General features: G+C 37.8%; 1 protein-coding gene across 2 annotated transcripts in view; it reads right to left on the minus strand.

Moving 5' to 3' along the window:
* The window catches only part of ST6GALNAC3 (ST6 N-acetylgalactosaminide alpha-2,6-sialyltransferase 3), a gene marked incomplete at its 3' end in the record, with an annotated part of 72454 nt that extends 63823 nt beyond the window's left edge, over nucleotides 1-8631 (minus strand). For both annotated transcript variants that reach the window (XM_082002790.1, XM_082002789.1), the window contains exon 1: nucleotides 7719-8631. In XM_082002790.1, coding sequence (XP_081858916.1) covers nucleotides 7719-8155 — 437 coding nt within the window. In that variant the 5' untranslated portion in view covers nucleotides 8156-8631. The remainder of the gene's footprint in view (nucleotides 1-7718) is intronic.
* Between the last annotated feature and the right edge of the window lie 13368 nt (nucleotides 8632-21999).

The raw sequence follows: 21999 nt of genomic DNA on the forward strand, positions 1-21999 counted from the left end.
ATCAATATCCAAGACATCAGACAAATTACTCAAGGACACTCCTCAAGATTGACAATAAAACCCCACAGCTGTAGCGGTTTTTCCAAACTGTTATAGCTTCCAAAACCTGCTGAAGATGTGAATGCCTGAGAAAAACTGTACACGCTGCTTTTGTGCATGTTACTCTTTAAATGCATAGCTGCCTCACTGTTAAAAGCTCAGAGAATTTGAGTATCACAGGAACTGTATAGGATGTAGTCAGCGATTGTTTTCTAAATGCAGGTTGTAGCATATCCCAATAGCACATCAAGTTCTCCGAGAAGTGTGGCTGTGAATCCTGAGTTACCTTCAAAGGTGTGCGCTATAAATCCGTGTGCGCACATATGTATCTACACAGTTTCATTGTTCTGAAATTCAGCCTGAATTCTTTATATGGGATGCATGATAACAGACATATAAATAAAACACTGTAGAACATCTGTTTTGTTTTTATATGGGCAAAAATACACACTGAAGATGCTGTGCATATGCAAGCATCTAGTTAACACCGGGTTCTAAATTAATTTAATGAGACACAAATTTCACCATTTCCCCACAGTTTTCTTCCCACCTATATGTATGAGGTCTGACACAGGCTTGATTTCTTACCAATTAAATTTTCAGTGCAATATTTGTTTACTAATCTTTCTACATTTTAAGGTAAAATACTCCAACATCAGTCCAGGCTAAACTGTTTCTACTTTTAAACAGTTTTTCTTTTGCTGTATTGCCTACTTGTTCAAAGCTTTAAGATGACGATCTTTTCCAGACATCATTCAGTGAGATATCTGAAATTAGTTCTCACACACCTTTTCTTATAAAAGTCTTCTAGTAAGTTTTACAAGCTAGTGGGTGGAAAGACGTACAGAAACCCTTCTCTATCACTGCAGTGTTTTATTCTCTACCCCCTAAAGGTGCTATCCTCACTTGAGCAGCAACTCCGTAACACAAAATCTTCCAGTGCATCTCATGCAATTTGATTGCAGTATGTTGTCTTTTGCTAAACATTGTAAATATGGCTCAATGCACTTTAGGAAGCTTCCACTAGAACGCCCAGAGTTATCAGTAACCAACAGGTATCATACTAAAGTAATAGCTACATTGCATTCATTTTCTAATCTATTTAATATATCTTAGAAAAGCATTGCTGTCTGACAAGTGGATATAAATATAGTCTTCAGTGACAATCACTCTGTTTTTGAAGACAACTATTTCATCTGGCAGCAATGTTGAGTTTAAAAAATAGATTAATTTCTTGATTTTTTAAAAATTAATTCTGTTCCTTTAAAATTTTAAGCTCCTTTAGGAAAACCAAGGTCTATTTTAAGCACTGTGATCTGAAAAATCAAAACTGTTGCACTATGGAAGATGATCCAGTGAAGCTTCTATGAACGCCAAAGGCTTCATTCAAAATCTATGCCTCTGCTAATTTTCTCCTCAAAGTCTTCTGTCTTTGCAACCATAAAATACCTTCACCATCAGCAGCAAAACTGGAACCACTGCGATCTACAGTGTTACCAGGATTGCTAGCACATGAATCACTGACTTGCCTAATCCTTTCAAAAGGTATATGTTCATGGGATGCAAGAAATGTCAAGGCAGAATCTCATCTACATGTGCAATCCCAATGTTGCTCATGAGAAATATCAGCAATACTCTCTTGACCATAAAAGCTGCAGAATATTTAAAGGACAGGATGGAAAAGGTGTGTGTATAATTAGGATGATACCAAACACTGTATGAAGATTTAAAATCCTGCTTGTCAGGAGCAGAAAACTGATTCAGTGGCACTTCAAGAAGATGTGATAAATTAAAAGCAATAGATTTGGAATAATTCAAAGAACATCTGGAAATGCACAAAGATAAAGTAGATCCTGGTTATATACTTCTTGACTTAAATCATTAGGTAAAAAGAAATAACTCCATGGCTAAAGTCAGCAACCACCACAGAATCAATAGGTCTCTGAGCCCACACCAATCTATATGCAGCCACAGTTTTATAACAAAATGTTCACTAATATTGATATTTTTTAATAAAGTTTCACTTTACTATGTAATTAGTGTAATGTAGTAGGAGCTATGTTTCTTAACAAAAGTGCCGGTGCTTTGTACAGCATTTACTGGTATGTTAATAAAAACAGAATGCTTCTATCGAGTTCCATCTGCCTAATAGAGAAAAATGTTCATCTTAATTAGGAAAATCTTCATAAAGAAATATAAATGCAGTTAGTAATGGGCTGCAGGGAATAAATCTAGGACACTCAGGAACAACTGGTGTTTTACCAGGAAATGGAAGAGTGAATACAAACCCCAAAACAGTTGTTAGCTGCCCGGTGATTGACCACAAATAGCGATAGATGTTGAGGTTTTAAGTGTTCTATAATGAAAAATCTATTTATTTCATTAAGGTTTCTTGCTTTAGACCCTTGTTTTTTCAGGTAATAAAGCAGTCTTAGCTGACAATGAAACCATTTAAACCCTCTATGAATTAAGATGAACAAATCCATTAGCATTTTTGGAAGGAATTACTTTATAAAAAGAAAGTGCCAAGCAATGGTTCAAGAAAGATCCCCCATCAAGCACTTGAAAAATGGTCACTATATCAAACACATATTTTGGGTTTTTCTGTGATGCTCACAGGCAGTTGAGAACTTTTTGCTGACTTCATTGGTACAGCAGCAGATACTACATCATCATGATAAAGGCAATATCAGAATGTAAACTACAATTAATTTTAGTCCTTAAAAATGCTTCAACAGGCATTATACACTTCTCTCTGTCAGTCTGAATCATTTTTTCCACCATTTTCTTCCAAGAGTTCTTTAATTTAAAGATGCTGATGTTCCCTAACTCTGCTCATTTTCCTATCAAAATGAAATGAACTTTTACTCATCTCCCAGAATTTATTTTTTTTAGAAAAAGCATGTTAATACAAAGCACTGATGGGAAGTACTTCCCAAGTCCCAAAACATGACTCTCTGAGCCAGATTCAGTGTCAGTGCTCACAACTACCCAATTAAAAACTTTCTGCAAATATTACCTAACACTAGCTAATATTTTCTCTGAATGGCCTTGATAGGGAAACTAATACATACATGTAAGCAAGTGCAAAAGTGGAAATAGCATTACTGTAATTAATTCAAGCCAACAACCAGAAATATGGCATAAAACGCCGATGTTCTGGCTACTGACAGCTTTACTACCTCAATTCACAGAGAATATCACCAACCAATAGAAGTTGCAGCTACTTCATCCTCAGAGAATGTAATTTCGTTTGTTCATTTCAATGACTTTTACTAGACTACAGCTTCATGTCGATTAGTCAGACACATCAAAAACCACATATTAGTTGATGTGAAGCTGTGATGACTGCAGTTGTCTAAGCGTCAATCCAAACTTTAGATGAATATAATTTGCTAGCTCTAAATGACAGAGATATAATATAGATCTCATATACCGCCAAAGTAATAAATAATTAGTGAACAGAACTGAGTAAAATAGAAGGTTGAGCACACCCCCAAATTTTGAATCTTGATGCAGAAGTCAGTGATCAGAATGATCCATCTTTCTGCTTCAAATGATAAAGGAGCTTTCTCACAACCTAACACATAACACCATCTGGCACAGACAGAGGAAACTAAGAACTTCTGGAAGAGAAGCACAAAAGCAATTTAATTTCTTCAGAATGGTCCAAGATACTAACAAAAATCCTTCAAAAACATCCATCTGACTGCAAATGTGGCTCAGTGAGCCTGCCTCCTGTAGACGTGCCTGTATAGCTAATAGTCTCAATAAAATGTTGTTGAATTGAACTGAATTGTTTGGATACGGGATGGGTGTTGTCAGAGTTAAGACAGTGTATGTGGAAAGTCAACTGTCTACCAAACTGGCTGAGTTTCAGAATTATCTCACGTCTCTTAACGGGAATTTTAGGAGCTCAGAATACAGCTCCTCAGCAGAGCTCAGCAGGCTCTTTTTGGTAGTTATTTATAAGAAGAGCGACTACAAACACCAAGCTAAGCTGTGCTTTGAGGAGTATCAGACATGCATTACTGGCTGTCTGCTGGAGCTCAACATCCTCCACGTGCAGAGGGACAGGAGTGGTCTGCTCGCACTGTCAGCCCCAAGAGGGGATGTGGAGCTGTGCCATCAGAGGCACTACTCGGACATACTGTGCTGACTGATTAGTCCAAGGTGTTTGTAGTGTAAACACAAATGGAGTCTGCAGCCTGGATGACATTAGACTGCTTCACTGATATTAGCACAGATTTATTTTATCATTGCTTTTTGAAAGTCACTTTTAATGCAGACTGTTTTCTAAATGATCCTTAAAAGACACTCCTTTCTTCCTCATCACCTTCACCTAAGGCAATAACATCCAGTAGCACTAATCTATTTGCTGCTAGTTTTCATTAATTTTACCCTCCCTAAGGGTGGTGCAGCTTTGGTGCCAGCTAATTAAAACCTATTTAGGGCTGTTCAGTGCACTTTATCAGACCGGAATTAGCTCTGTTACTTTAATGAAGACTACAGTTTTCTCTGTTATTACCAATTAAATGTTGTTACATCGCATTGCATTATATTTTTAATGCATGGCAAAGATATAGATGGCTTTAGAACCACTTACTTGGACTGAGGTACATACAAAGATGCCACATTTTGTAATTACCTAACGTTTCTTTAAATCCTTTCACTTGACTCAATACATATAACATATCAAAACATCAGTGAAGTACTGGAAAAAGCTGCCAGCTTTATGCTCCCTCTAGGGAAGTACCAAGTAAAATGCATTAATGAAAACTTGTGAATGTCTGGTAATGAATATTATTTATATCCAACAATTATTCAAAGTGGATGAGCATTCACTGCCTTGAACTCAAATGCTTTACTCATGAAGACTCTCAGAAAGAACGTATGTCCCCCAGATTCATAACACCACATGCAAGGTTAATTCTCCAGTGTGGATAGCCCATATGAGAGGGTATTTGGTACTGCTGTAGAAATAAAAAATGCTTCATTACAAAATAAACAAACTTGTTCGTTGGAAGTTATTTAGAGGCAATTCTTGTTTCTTCCATGAACCAATAATAAACTATTTGTCAACACCAAGGCTGTGGGTTTTGAACCTGCACTCAGTGAAATCAGGGATGAAGCTCCTCTGTGTGTGGTGCAGGATCAGAGCTTTTCTGCAGTAGAGAAGTGACTGCAGCATATACGTGTTAGCTGCTTCTCACAGCATCCTTTAAAACTTGAGCACCACTAGGATGAAACTACTGAAAAGTCCCACTAATTACCTAAAAAGATGGTACATCAAAGAGTAGAAATAGAAATCTCATTAAAGGCTTGACAGACTAGAAATCTGTTGCAATCTTACTATGCATTAGTAGCATACACTATACATACTGACGGTATTTTAGGATTAAACTAAAATAGATGTGGTTACAATCCACTCAGTACATTTTAAAATATGAGTTGAACTTGGTTTCCTTCCAGAATTTTTGCTGAGAACATGTTGAAACAGACCTCTGTTCAATCTAATATTGCAAGCAAGAGTTGATGTTTCTCTGAGGAACTGAAGGAATATTTGGCTGAGGAACCTGAGTCTGCCTCAGCATCGTAATAGTCTGGCACAATGTGCGAAACTATTTTCATCACCCACAAATCTCATGTGCTCTCCCTTTACTGCTGCCACAAATGCCACATACCTCTAACAGCCTCATGACCGTCCCTAGAAACAGAGAATGGGTCCTGTGAATTGAAGATGTTACAGAAAATGAAACAGTTTCCAAACTGAGGTCCCCTGATTAGTAGGGAACTGCAGGATGTTTTCTTGTGATACAGAAGGTGTTGGCTGATGACGCATTGATTGTTTCCCTTGGTTCTGGCTGACAAGTGCACTATATGATGTTAAACGCACCACTTAGTAATGGGTGTGGAAAAGTAGGATTAAAAATGAAAGTTGCAGTAGATAACAAGGATATTGTTATCTCCGATTGCCAGTGTGAGAAGTGGTCTTATTTTTTTTCACAGTGTTGAAGTGAGGCACGTGCAAACACAATGTGATGTGATTCATGAGGCAGGCTCTTTACAATTTGCCACTGTTCACAATGTGAAACTTTTAGTTGTGTAATGGATAAAGGAGAAAGAAAGTGGGCCACTTTGTTCTTAAGCAGCCTAATGTGAAAGTTCTTAAGCAATGGGAGAAGTTCAATCTGCCTTTGACATGGAAAGAAGCATTTGTATTGCATTAATTGTGTAACAATAAAACCTTGAGATGTGTTAATTTGTTGAAGGGTAATGCATTAGGCTGGAGATGAAGATACTTTGACATTGGATGATGAGTTTTTTCAATAGGATATACTAATGTCTGGTCATACAATAAGGATTTTGATAATGTAGTCACTGTGACTTGACTGACTGTTAACATGGAAGTCTCATAAATATAAAGAAATTTATGTTTAGCAACGCAATATAATGTATCCATAAACATATTTAGCTCAATTAATATGTAAACTGGATTATTGGAGGGCATTTTTGAAGAACGGATCTTGTGTATTTTCTCTACTAGCCTCTGTTCATGAGCTTGTTCAGTTAAACTAAAGAAGCCATGATAAACTTGACACTTTTATAGGAGTTCCCTTTGGCTCCAGAATCACAGCAGCAACATGTGTGCCTGGTGAACAAGCTGAGGGGCAAGTTCTTCCCCGTGTTTCAATAGTTTTAAAAAAAAGAAAAATCCACTCTAACCAAGTTTTGACAGTTTAATTACAAAGTGAATCAAGGAAGTTTGAGAGAATAAGTTCTTCTACTTCAAAAGCTAAGTCAAAAGTTTGGACTAAGTTAAACTGTTTGTGAATATCTGTATTTTTAATTTGGTCAAAATAAGTACAGTCCTTCACAACTGCAAATTCATGATGTGCAAATTCAAATATTAATACTAAGGCACAGCAGTGACCTGGAAACTCCTTCCTAGTTATCTCCAGTGAGTACACATGACAGGTGTCCTTCCATGCCAAAACACAAATGATCAGCATTATTTCAGCTTGGTTACAAAATCCTGCCATTTGTGGCCTTAACTTCACAAATCAAATTTCTGCTCTGAACATGCTAGCCAAAACAGTGGCCCTCACACTTTCATCTACAGCCCTCACATTTCATCTACAGCCCTCACGTTCTCAAGCACGGAAAATAGAATTTCAGCATAATTCTGGTAGAAATGTAAATCTATTACAGTATCATTGATAATCCATTTTCACCAAGAAATAATGCATAACCCTGAGGTTTGTGTTTGAAGAAAAGCTACAGCAAATCTCAACAGAGAAGAAAATACAATATCCAGAGTTATCCTGACATTGTGCATTTGGAAATGTTGTTTGTGTAGGATTATCCTCTTCAAATAAAATGTCAATTTAATCAATAGTAAATTGAGCTGAAAACAACACACAGCTTTGAAAACGTTTCAGGAAGACATCCAATATTTTTGGGACTCAAGCCAACAGAAATGGAAAGAACAGAAGGTAGCGTAGGTGGGGTAAATGGGGCCTAGCTGCTGCCTCATCAAGTGCTTATAACAGTCAAAACCATATAACAATCCATTAAAAATATATCTGCGGACTCATTTAGTAGCTGGCATCCAGCATGGACCTCTCTCATGCATCTTTTCTCAAACATTATAATTGTTCTTCACATTTAGGACTTACCTGTCTTTTCCTGTCTCCTTCTTAAATATTACATCACAGTAACTCATGCGCTTTTCTGTTGTCACATAGATTTTGGCAGTTGGGTAGCTGTCAACAGTTTTCTTCAGCATGTTGTACACAATGCCATTTCCATCCTTCCTCATGTTTCGAAAAGGTCCCCAGATCACGTAAACAGTGTTGTTGGTTTCTTTGAAAAAGTACTCGGGATTCTTGAGTAGGAGAGGCACACTTGTGTGAGAGACCACTCTTACAGTTGTCCTCTTCCCAACATCCTCCTCATAGCCCTTTGTGGGAGCATTGTTCATCCTCCATATGCAGGAGGACTTATCTATCTCAGCTCCCAACTTCTGGCCAGCCATCTGTCCCGAGTTTGAAACAATGGCACAGAGGTCACAATCAAGTTGTAGAGGCTGGAAGAAAGAAAACAAAAAATACATGGCAAGTCTTTATCTGTAAAACATGAAGACTGAAAATTCAGTTAAAAGAAAGATGAGTAAAGGCCAACAAATTGATAGTAATGCTTCTCTCAAAAAAAAAAAAACCCTAACAAGCCCCATGTGCTAGAGCTGGTAGAAAACCCTACCACTACAAAGCTCTGAATGCAATCCTTTTTTAGTGAAGTAGGCAGTTCCAATCTTTTCCTTTGTTCTCCACCTTCCAAAGTCAACTAGAAAAATCATCATTCCTTTTTTCCCCCTCTAAATATTACTCTTTTCACTAGAAATCAATGAAAGAAAGAAGCAGCAGAAAACAATATTTAGATCAATGCTGCCTTCTCTTTTAACAAGGTGTTGTCAGCAGTAGGAAAAAAGTACAGAAAAAATAATGCTGGAAATTTAACTATATACTGACCGTGTTTATGTGTCTGAATGAATAGTTCCCAAATTTGTGATAAAGTCAAACATGAGATGTAATTCTCAAAAGCAATCTAGTAGCATGAAAATCCTGCAGTTGGAAAGGAGATGTAGACAGAGGAATACATTGTTCTCTCCAGAGAATGGTTATGACCCATGAAAAATGAGAGTCAGATGGACTGGTGACACATGAACTAGGAACTTAATCCTGGGCAAACTGAAGTCAAAGACAGTATTTCCTGAGTATGTCCTAGGGTACTATCTCTCCAGTATGAATTGAAAATAGGAACAGTTATCTAACAGCGATATAGGGACCTATATGATGTTCCATTTGTCAAGAGTATAAATAGTAAGTGTCTTTTAGTTCTTTTGTACCAACAGACTAAAAGGAAATGCCCTGTATTTAAGTTGGATTGTATGAAAAGTTTGGTTAGAAATCTAAATCAAATGAAAACTGGATCCATCAAAAAAGTCTACAGAAGATGGTCCAGGCCACAGATCATCTACAATTTTTTTTATGGTCAGAGACTTGATCTTCTGTCCTGCTCCCAACTGGGAGTCAGTGACTTCTGTTTAAATGTTTGTGAGGAATAATTCCCCTCATGTCCTTCGAACATTTAGCCTGACAGGATGCTAGGCGCTTTTCTGATCAGACTTGTGGTTATTTCTTTATATTATTATAAATATTATTACTTTTTTACTTTAAAATCACACCCCATTTAGCTGATGTGGATGAATATCCTGGCTACATCTGACCACTATAACCTTAGGACATGGTGGCTGACAAAACATCAAATTTCTTTGATAATGGTGCATAATATAAGGACAGGAGGTAAACGTCTGAAAAGAACCAAATTACTACAGCTAAAATATCTCATCTCTGGGTGACAAATATTGTACTGAACTAAGGCACATCCTGCAAGACTTCTGCAATAAATCTCACAATTGCAAAGGTTTGATTTCTCTATTGTGACTGGTTTGATTTCTCTGAGTGGTTCATGGAAATGTTCTTTCCTCATTTCATCAGGAGTTAAAGATGCCTGACTGCATGCAAAAGCATTGGCAACATTTCCTTTACAGAACACCATGTATTTTTTTTATAGCTGTGGTAGTTTTAGAGAGCTGTCCTGCATAGCCCTCTGACAGCAGGGACGAAATCCCAAGAGATGCAGCTGAACACAACAGCCTTTCTGTTTACTGCTTAGTTACAGAAATCCTCTCTTAGTTACATTATGAGGACATGGCTAAACAAATCCATAAGCATAACTTACATCCTAACATGAAGTGAATTGTTAAAAGTCCCAGTAGATTAATTTATAGCTTTCAGGGTGAACTTTCAAACTAACAAATGATGAATATGAAATGGCTAGATAGGAGAAGCCAATCTGGTCAAGAATCTGGTTCCATTTACATTTGTATTAACCTCAGTGTTGGTTTTTGCTTGTTTTTTGTGGGTGTTTTTTTTTTTTTCTTTTCACAATATTCTTCCTTCTCCATTAAAATGGAGCTGCTCTCTTAAATTTGGAATTGTTTGATTTTCTAACCTTAGTTAGAAATGTATTGCACATTTTCTATTCACTGAGTATAACTGTTTTGCTCAAATAAACTGAGTACACTCACTCCTGCGATTGTGTCGCCCGGTTTTCTAGCTCTTTTGTTGTGATTCATTTACCTTGTTCCAATTTATAAAGCGCTTTCATAATACTGAATGCCTGCACTAGGTCAACATATAATCTGCTCTTCTTCAGTAGAGGCAGAAGCTTAACCCCTCCCAGCCCTATCGCAGAATAAATATTTTTTACAATGTAGAAAAATTTTACATGTCCTAATATGCATATTTGCCAACAGAGATCCCAGAGAGAGTTTGGAAACTGACTGACACTCGTGACAGGCATCCCACTGACACTAGAATCATCTATTGACTTCAGTATCTTTTTGCATCATATCTTCCTCAATGTATGAGAAAACACACAACAATATTCATTTGTTGAACCCCCATGTGGAGACAGGCCAGCAGCTTATGGTGTTGGTTTGTAAGCGTCACAGACAAAAGGGGCAGTTTCAGTAATCCACATAAACCAGCTTTCTAATTTTCCTTATTTTAACATGACATTCCTGTTTATTATTACACCCTAGCTCAGGTATGGCTATCCCATCAGTTTAAGACTCAAAAGCTGCTCAAATGTAGCTCCTCTGCCAGGTGGCTCCCACAGGAGCTATTCAGGCACAGGGATTTGGGTGCCCAAGGGGGCAGAATTTGGAAGCACCTGGGCAGTTGTGGCTGCAACTTTTGCTACTGAACCAGGACACAGCTGACAGCTCCCTACGACCCTTGAGGAGTTGGGGTGATGTGTTGTTGTCCCTCCTCACCCCATACTCTGGGGTCTTACATCCCTCACACCCTTTTCCCATATGCAGATTTTTGGCTGCAAGGTTGCCCACAATAGCCCTAACCTGTATGAGAAACTATTAGTTTTCCGTTTAACTTGCTGTATTTTTTGTATTAAGGACGAACAGAAGCAGAGAGACAATTCTTATACACAGAAACCAGAATACAGAGAGATGAAAACTGCAGAATTAGAGAAAATGTGCCTTCTTGGTGATCTGTTTTGCAATTAACAGTAAATGTTTACAGGTGTCCATATCACAAACACCAGGATAGCAATTAAACACTAACTCATCAGCAGCCTTATCAGAGAAACCAAAAATGGGTCTGGCAGGCAGTCCAGGATGCCCTCTCACCTGCTGAGATGGTCCAGCAGCAGTGGGATTGATACGGATTGGCAGGACTATACAGAAACCTGTGCTGTTACTGTTTATGCTCTCTGGACCAAGAACATCAGTTAAGTGTTTACCTGTACCTTTCACAAGATCTTCATTCACTTGCATTGTAGATATATGAGCTAAAAAATCCCCCACAGTGACCCATCCATCTTTTCTTCTCTTTTCATGTATTTAGACACATATTTTACCTCTACACACCACGGGGACTGAGCTATTATTGCTTCTAGAAAATTATTCATTTTATCACTGACCAGAAGGACATAGAAGTCCTCAGCAGAGCAGCTGGGCATGATTCTTACAAATTGTCCCATTTTCTTCCTGAATGATGCATTGTAACTGTTGAGGACCACTTATATTTTAATCAGTAAAGAAAATGAAATGTCTGACCTTTCCATTTCCTGTGCAAGCTTACAGACAATAGAAAAGATAATTAAAACTGTGAATTAGAACTTGCAAAGCAGTGCCGTTTCTCTAGCAAAGAGAAATAGCTGTGTAATAAAGGTCACTTATCAAACAGTTCTAGTTATTAAATCTTTGCATTTAGCACTGAAGTGGCTTCACAGAATCAAAGGTCAAATCATTAAATAACAAAAACAGCCAGAATTAGAAAAGGTCACAAGCAAATCTAACTAGAAGTAGGTCACAAAACATGATTCTCTTCCACAGAGTATGTCAATATTCGGAAAATTGGTTACTTTCCAATTTGAAACAACTCCCCTGTCATTTCAAATGTCTCCACCAAGAGACTGAAATTCCAGCTACAGGACTGTTTGTATGGGTGGGTTTCCCGATGGCACAGGTCGTGGATCACCAAGTTTCCCAGACCCGGACCTGTAGGTCTGCTGAAGTCCCAAGCGGGGATGATCTCAGGCCAAGTCCCAACCTCTTGGCCAAAACATCAGCACAAAAGTCAATAGAGTCCAACAAAACAATGTCTTGACAGACCAGTCACGTGCCAAGCTCCTGTCTTAGCAGAGGCTGCCAGATTCACTCTTCAGTTGGACCAAATCTAGCTCAGGACCTATGCAGATGTAATTTACAGTGATGAAAAGCTGAATTTCTCTTGTGACTTCTTAGCACTCTAGGTTCACTCCAACCACTGACTCTGCTTCACTGTGAATTCCACAACTAATCATACAGATAGTTAGGAAATTCAGATTAAACTTCCCAATTGTTACTTTATCAATATGATTGTAAATTTGTAAATTGGATGCAATGCCCATTCAGTACATAATGAGGCAATTATTAGCAGCTCGCCACATATTAATTTGCTCCTTTAATGTTGAAACAAATGAGATCTTTTCTTATAATCATCCTATTTGAGTGAATTCTAACAAAGCCGATTGAACAAAGCTCCACAGAGACTTTCTTTATTTCAGTGCCATTTATTCTTCCACTCTTCTTGGATGTCTTTAGAATTTCAGAGGATACAACATTTATAATGATGCCAGTAGGGAATAGATTTTTGCCTTTATTCTTCTTGATGTTCTTTTGAGGTCTTTGAAATGAAAGGTACAAGAGAGGCATTAACCGTCTGGCATTGTTTTTATTGCTTTTCTCTACTTCACAAGCAAAAAATGTATTTTAATTTTTCCTGTGTTTCAGTGATGATTAACCAAGCCGGTTTTATCTACACTTACTCACTTTCTTCAGACCTCTGACTGTGAGGAAAGACTTGCCGGGTTGCTCTAAGACAAAATTCAGCACATTTAAAGAAAAGAGAGAGAGTACTTGTGTGTTCACCCAGCAAGAGCTATCAATTTAATACAGCACTCAGAAGCACTGTATATAAATCACATTACATAACTAAGATGAAGCAATAAAAATACAAATTATATAAAACTACAGGTCTGATTACCCCTTTTGTAATTTTGTACAAACCACAATTGTGGTTGTACCCCCTTTCCTCCTGTGGTAGAGTTGTGGTTTTTTTAGCCTTTAGCAGTTGATTTTGGTCCTAGCCCTCAACAACACATCCCAGCAAACATCTCTGTCCTCATAAAATTTAATGTTAAGATGTCATAATGATTTTAACGTTTTGACATTATTTTGAAATAAACGCTATGTCAACATGCATCCCATTTCCAAATGAATAGAATATGAACTGCCTCTTCATAAGACTGTTTCTGAGACTGAAGTGCCTGGGATATTTTATTTAGATGATGGCCACTGATATGTACATAAGTGCTAGCAGGAAGATTTTATTTAAATTGAATGAATTGGAAGACAATGCATAGGGGCCACATAACGGGACTAATCTTGCAGCAAGAGACTGAACCATCACTGAAATTCTTTCTATACACACTGACCCAGATGTTACAGGACTGCTATTCTTTGATTTGTTGTTCATGTTACAGCTCCTTTAAAGGGCTGTATCAACCCTTGGCTTGAACAGGGATCTTGTGGATTGCCAGTGTCAGTGGTAAAGAGACAGAAGAGGGAAGGAAGCTCGGACTTTGGTCAGAGGTTGAAACTTGCATGCCAGACTCTGGAGCACCATCTAAACTTTCATGTAGCAAGCATATTTTCAAAACATTTTAGCTTGCTTTCTCATGGAAAGGGAAAAAAAGAACTACAAACCCAAACCTTCTGAACAAGACCCACAGTGCAAAGTGATGCGTCATCTTTCTCACTTTCAAGACAGCTCCAGTCACTCTATGTCAGCTCAAACCTCTTTCAAGATGTAGCAGAGCAAATGCTCACCAGAATCTTATTGGTTTTGCTGCTGCTGCTACTGGGAACAATATAGACAGCTTTGAAACAAGGCAAGACTCAAGTACATCTCATGATACTGAGAGATGAAAAATAAACGCCTCAAATATATGTGAAAAAACTCTGAGTAGCAACAGAGTCGAGTATATGACCTATAAAGAAGAAAGCAGAAAACCAGGTCTTTTAATGTATTTTCCTCTTTTCTAATATAAAGCAAAAATTGAAAAGTCAAAGATAATACCTCTCTTGATAATCCCATAAAATAAAATTTGAGTAAAGCCAGGTCCAGATTGATTAAAATATTTTCTTTCTATTTTTAAAAAATCATATTTAAATAGTTTTCTAAAATGGAATTTAAATGTGCCTTCAGTTGAACATTTTTCTGTATTATGAAAAGCTTAAACCATGGTAGTTCACATTAACAGAACAGCACTTTTCATTTTTTCCTTTCTTCTTGATTTCCAGTCATTGAAACTGACACCTTTCAAATGAGCCAACACGAGTATTTTCTTCTGGAATAGCTATTGAAAGATTCCCAATAGCTCTATCAGTAAAAAAGACTCAAAAATAAAAAGGTGGCAGAGAGTAAATAAAGAACAGGAGAAATTGTGCTGTCAGATTCAGTGTTCCAAGTACAACAGAAAGACCCAGCAGAGGCAAAGTGCTGGAGGACTGATGGTCAGCAGCCCTGAGCGACTTTGAGCACTGAGAAAGTGGCAGGTGAAGAAAGTTTTGCCCTAAGGCATTGCCTGAAGGGTGTGTGAGGACCTGTCCTGCACATGCTCTCTTGAAGCCGCATTTCAGTTTGCGTCTCAGGTGGTTGGTAAATGCTCTTCTCCATGAAGGATGGCAGAAGGGACATGCTCTTATTAACATGAATGAATACGTTGCAAAAGGGGAAGGAAATAAATGGAAGCAGGATACCAAAAGAGAAGCGAGGACAGAAAAAATTTCAGAGAAGAACTGAAACAGGCTATGAAAAGGTAGAATGTACTTTAGTGCTAAAAAGAGAAACATGTAATGGGAAAGAGGATTTGAGAAAAAGTAAAATACTGATATATAGCCAGTAAGATAAACCATGATGTTCAGGAATGAAATCCAGCAAAAGAGAAGAACCAGAACACCTAAATATATTTGTTCAGGTATAAACTAACTGTTGTGGAGAAAGCTTTATCAGACATGTCAATCAAATCACTCAGCATTAGGCAGAGAGAATAGCTTTTTTTCCTTTAAACTGCAACTGCCCAAGCAGAAAACAGATGGAAACAGATACATTCACTCCAGCATATAGTACTACAGCTTGTAGGTAACCAGAAACCCAGACATCTGTAGGTATACAGATGTCTACAGTTCCAGATCCACATAATTAACACCCCTGAATTGGAGGGAGGGGGCCCACAGGGGAAGAGCAGCAGAATCTTCTTTGACATATAAAGTATCAGGATAAAAATACAAATATGCCCAAGAACATGTGTGGAAACGTTCATGTCAAATGCAGTCGAGGATTGAATGCCTAAGTGTTATGGGAGGGAAGCAAACTCCATCATGCATGCCCTACACAGAAAGTACACAAGGAAAGCACTAAAATAACATCCACTCTGAAAAATGGCCTGTGAAAAAATTAATTTCCCAGTTGTTCAAAAAGGAAAACCAAACAAACTACATTAGTTATAGAGTACCCCTACCTTCATCCCAGCGGTTTAGCTGATGACCATAAATAACCAGAATGTTCGCGACACTTCAGTTATCACTCATTTACAAACGTACAGCCTTTGAAATATCAGGGTTTTGTAATAGTTCAAAAGCCAGGAATTCTGCCAAACAAATGCTGCTTGCTGAATTCTGAATCCAGTAAGTCATTTATCTCAACATCCACCACATTGCTCACTTGCCCTCGCTAGCACGTGATGACTCTTGAATTTTGTGCACAGAAGTTACTGGGGAAACACAATTTACACCAGACTCTGTCCATCAAACTGCATAAACTACTCCAAACATAACGCAATCAGCTGATCTTAACAATGGCACCCTTTTCATCGCTCTATTGCAAAACTGTATTTGCAACAGTATATTTGCTACCAGCAAAAAATGTCATCACTTGATCCAGCAAGTTATTGGTATCATAATATTTAGGTTTATTTTATCTTCTACAATTCTCTGTTTATATTAAATTTCTTTTCTGTTTTTTGTATGTAGCAATAAGAAAGATAAAATTTGTTTCTGCTCTATACAGGAATATTTGCTTGACAAACAATAGAAAACAAAAATACAAACAATACAAAACTCAAGGAGGTAAAATGTCACTTACAACTCAAGGAGACATAAAAGGGGAGAATGTACTGTTAGCATATGGACCGAATAGCAAATGAATCATTGTACAAAAGGACAAAAACAATTTCTCCCATCGAATACAGTATATGGCAGTAGAGCACAGGTAGCATATAACACATAATCCTTCCTTACAGAGTGGACTTTAGAATGACATCCAAGCAACTGAGGCCAAAAGGAGTCTTTCTTTGCAAATAATAATAAGTATCTGTGCAAAAAAAAAAAAAAAAAAAAAAAAAAAGACTTCTTCACTATGAAATTGCCTACTATAAGACTATTTCTAAGGAATTCTTTGTTACATATGCAAAACATTGCTTACTCTGTAACCGCTGACTTTAATTTTTATTTATTATAAATACCCACAGATGGTGGTAAAGTGTATAACGTATACAGCAGATTTGTTCCAAGTTTGCTTTCTCTAATAACCTCCTATTACCAGCACTCACCATTAATCATGGGCGATTATCTAGGAACTTATTTGGCTGAATCACAGATGCAGGAATGCCTGTTAGGCCTCTATTCTAAATACATTTGAAAAAAATTACACTCACAAATAAATTATGTGGATTCTAATATGAAGATCACATCTTATTTCAGGTCAATTTGTTTGGGATCTGAATTAGAGAAATGATATCGAGGCAAGCGGCAAAAACTGTCAGAAAAACTAGCTTGTCTTCCCTTTCCCCCCCCCCCAGAAATCCACCTAACAGGCTCTAAGCCTAACCTCTAATTTATTTCAGTTCCATTCTGTCTAGACCTATTATTTAATTTTGTCACTCTTGGTGGTCTATCTGTCAAATTATTTGTATGCATGGACGGAAAGTGATAAGCTAAAATGCTAATTATCCATTTTTCTGAAATAAAAAAAAAATAATCCATGCCAGGAATAACAATAAGGTTTATTACAACAGCATTAAAACCAGTAGCATTTTTCATTTGACAAAATAAGCCTTAAGAAGCTTTCCAGTGTTTTTAATTGCAGGATGCCTTATCTAAAAGAGAATACATGCTTGCTTCTGGCCACACAAATTTCTTTTCCCCTCATTGGTTTATTGGGAATATTTGTTGTACCACTTTATGACTGTCAGCTTTACAAATGTTTAAAATCTTCTGTAAAAATGTCATCTCAGGTTATAACTTTGCTTAGAAGGTCCCAGTCCAAAAATTAAATTATTTTAAATATCTTTTATTTTTAAGGTATTCAAATCATTTCAATTGCAGAAAGATACAAGGTTAAATCACCATTTTTCAGACATCTGAACTTTCAAACAGTATGGCACTGGGCACTAGGAAAGAAATTTAAACTGGATTAGAGAGTTCTGCTTAAATAATTAGGAAGATTTATTTTACAGTCATTTAAGTTATTAATGGAAGCTGTTGAAACATAGCTACATATTTAAAAAATTTGAAGCTAAAGGTATGTTTCAAATTATAAAATCATTGTACATATACTGTCTTCTGATAACTTTTACATCATTGCCTCAGTGCATATGTCCACTAACCAAATTGTAATCAGTGCAGATTTCATTGCAGGCACTAGTTTGTATCATGCACTAACATTACCTGCAATAACTTTGTAAGCACCCTCAAGTGGGAACTACTGGGTTAAATGATTTGTAAATAATTCAAAGATCATTCTGTATCAGTTCTCCTTCCTCATGGAGCTTGACGGTGTGGCTTCTGCTACTACCACATCCCACACTAGCCCAATTTCCCCCTCACTTAAAAGCCTTTGAAAAGGAAAGCCTCTGAGCACAGTGGGCTCTGCCAAATCTCACTGAAGTCAACAGGGCCTTGTGTGCAAGGTCAGAGCATCATCACTGCAGAGCTCAGAACAAGGCCTGAGGAGGTGCTGAATAACACACACACAAATGAGGTGGTAAGTTATGAGGTGAAGCATGCTAGAAGCAACTGCAAAACAAAATCTTATTAAAAAATGAAAATAATAAACCCTACCAATCTTTTCTCTGCTACACTGCCTGGCCTAACAATGATATAGTTGCAAGATATAAAAAACACTACCCCCAAAATGGGTAGTTATAATCATACAGCTCTTCTACCGTAATTTAAATTTTTAAGAGAAAAATTAATTTTTAGCCCTTCACACATCTTAAGGAGAAAAATACCATTGTAACGTACCTATATGCTGTCTTTCAAGGAAAATCTATGTCATGTTCATAGCCTCCATTACAGTCAAAAGCAAAACTCCCACTGACATCACTGGAGCCACCTAATGTCTGAATCTTGGAAAGAGAAGTTTGGATTCTCAGCTCATAGATGGAAAAGCTTTCTATCTATAAACAGATTCAGCTCAGTGGCAAATAAAAAAGCAAGGAAACTTCTCATGTGACATGTCCAGCTTGGGCTGAGAATCTGTGCAAGGCTGGACTCAACAAGACATGCTCTACTCTAAAGAATAAATTTAGACATGGGACCATAAAATTAAATATGTCAGAAAAAAGTGTTCTGTGCAATTACAAAATCATGGTGCTGCTCCTTGCCTGGGCAGCAGCAGAGCCCTCCCAGCTACGATTCTGCTTTAACCTGTGAAAAGGAGGCAGGGTATTTTCTTGATGTAAGCTATCTACTCACAAAGCTAGATGACAGTCTTCCTTCTTTGTATGAGAGCATGCATACTGATGTTCTGCGCTGTATGGACTTACCTAGTGACTACTGAAACTATTTCCCCCACTGAGCCTATTCTTGGGATGGAGACCTAGGAGGACATGTTAGCTTCCTGCTTTTGTTGGCATCAAATGGGCTAAGCCAGATTCTACATTTCAACTCTGCCTGTGAGTGCACAGGGTTTGTGTAGGTTTGTTGTCTGTTTTTTTTTTAAACCTGTTGACTTTAATGAAGCTTGTGATTCCTTATGTTTCCAAGGGCTGTAATGACAGCAGGATCTTTATTGTTTGAAACTTGAAAAGCATTCTTAAAGATCAACACCAAAGCTCATCAGCTGCCCTGTAACTCCAACTAGTAGCAATGACTACTGTGGTTCTGACAAAACAGGTCCTTGGGGACAGCAATAAGGAGGGAAACTTGGTGCCCTCTGAGAGCGTCTGCCTGCTGACCTCTTTGGCTTGCTGGCACTATGAATATGGTGAACTACATGTCAACTGATGGCCTGACAAGGGAAAAAAATAATGGAAGACTGACAACTGCCTTCTACAGCAAGCAGGTTGTGCCTCTCCTTTCCTCCTCCTTCGAGAACAATGCTGCTCCATGCTACAGGCTCTGTTGCACCTCTAGCTACCAACAGCTCACAACTGTGCATTGGGAACTGGCCTGAGGATGCTAAGTTCCATCTCACTGCCACAAAGAAGGTCTGAGGGACTATAGCATGCACCAAAGTAAGAAAATAAATAAAATATTCCACTGAAGTCATCAACTAATTATTCAAAAGAAATGCCCACACAGGCTACAGCTGATGTTGAGGGAAAAGCCCTGAGGACAGCAATGAACCTTAACATGCATAGGAATTTCTTCATTTCCATGAAGAGTATATATTAGAAAACTTTTCTATAGTTATGTTAGCTCTACGTTCTCTTGTCTGCTTAGTGACTTTAAAAAAGCCTATATATATATATATATGTATAAACAAAACTAAAAGCAGCAAGAGAGGTATCTGTGGAGAGTTCACAAGATGTATTAATTTCAATATAAGAAAATATTTACAAAGCAATATGAAAGCTTTGGCATCTCCTTTCTCTGAGTCATACCACTGCGCAATTATAGATGCAGTATGAAGAAAAATGTGTGTGTGTTCAGCTACCCCATCATACATGGTCTCAGACATGCACAGTGTTCCTTATGGATAAAAAGGACCAAGGGAGATGAGCTGAGGACAGAATACTGATGGGCGTCATATGTCCCATAAAAAAAGATCCCTTTTTTCAAGGAATACACCTTGTAACAGAGGGCAATTAGCTTTGGAACCAGTGCCAAGAAGATTCTGGAGTCTCCATCCCTAGAGATTTCCAAAGCTTGACAAGGCACAGACCTGACCTAACCTTGATGTTAGTCCTATTTATAGATGATGTTGGACAAGATGGACTCCAGAGGTCCTTTCCAACCTATTTTTTTTCAATAATTCTACCACTTTAAGAGCCAAGGGGAAGTTGGATGAATGTTAATGAAAGACAACACACATTTTTAATAGTGAGGATTATTCATCACTGGGAGAATAAAAAAATAAACAAAAAAAACCCCACCAAAAACACAACAGGAGATTGAAAGTTGAATAATTAGTGAAAACTTAGTCTCTTTTTCCATGTCGGTTCTTGGTTCTTCCTACTGCCTGTCACACACAAAATCACATATAAAATACAGCAGGAGAGAGAAACATTCTTAAAATGAAAATGGGATGATAAGATTTGATCTGCATGTCATATCACAATCCTGCACAGAACCTACACCTAATAAATCTTATTCCTGATAAAACATTATTAGACACAGTTACAAGACTGGAATCCAGATTGACCTAAGATCATAACCACAAGTGCACTCCAGCCAGTGTAGCACAGGGTATGGGCAGGCAACACACTGCAATTTCCTCCCTGGCATATGTGAAGTGGCTCCAGGACTGCTAAACTGGCTGTTTCAAACAGTTTAGGTTCATTACTTCATCAGAAATTTGTAGGGACTATAAATTTTAGTTGAATCCTTCTCACTGGTCTTCTTTCTAAGGCCTGTTAGCAATGAATACAAGGTGACACATACTACATCATGCCTGGAGACCAATGCTGTGGGTTCTTGTTACTGTTTTTAGCTCTACTGATAGTGGTGCCTCCACCAGTATTGGAACATGCGTGAGACGCAGAAGTGGTAGCTCTAATGAACTCTGGGATTAGGAGAGGGGTAAAAAGAAAGAAAAACCCACTGAACCAGAATGAATAAATCTCTTCCAAAACAGAAGTAAAAACTGCTGTCATGTGCTAGTGACCACTGAGCAGTAAGCTGTAGCTTCACAGGCTGGGAGAGAGGGGAGGAGAAGAGGTATGTTGCAAGAAATCAAACACATGTTGCATTCCAGAAAAATGGGAAAAATTCCCATACAATCAGACCTGCAAAGCTCCAATTATAATATAGCAGAATTACAGCCGCTACGAAATGTAGGATGATGAAAATAAATCCTGAAAAAGTGTATCACAAGTGAATACTGTACTTATCCCCTCCTCTTGGAATAACCCCACTGTAGCAGCAAAACCATTGCTAGTTCTGTCACAAGATGCTTGCAAAAAATCCTGCAGACCCTGTTTTTCAAAAGAGCAATAATGAAAAAATAAAGTCCTGTGGTGCTTTTTCTCTATCAGCCCTGTTTATGAATTCATAGCACAGCATGAAGGTTATTAAAATCCCATATGTGAGAACCACACACAGCACAAGGAGATATGAATTGGCATTCCACAGAGATAATGCTACCTAATGGGCAAAACAAGTCGCATGGTTTCATTCTTATTCAGAGTACATTTGGAAAGGGCAAAGCATCTGGCTGCTGCTCATGGATAGCTGACCAGACACAAACCATCTCTTCTTCTTACCTGTTGATTAATAAGTTAAGTGTAAAGAGCATGGCTGTTATCTTACTGGGCCTTGATATT

Source organism: Phaethon aethereus (assembly GCF_964289735.1).
Source record: "Phaethon aethereus genome assembly, chromosome: 8".
Taxonomy (NCBI): Eukaryota; Metazoa; Chordata; class Aves; order Phaethontiformes; family Phaethontidae; genus Phaethon; species Phaethon aethereus.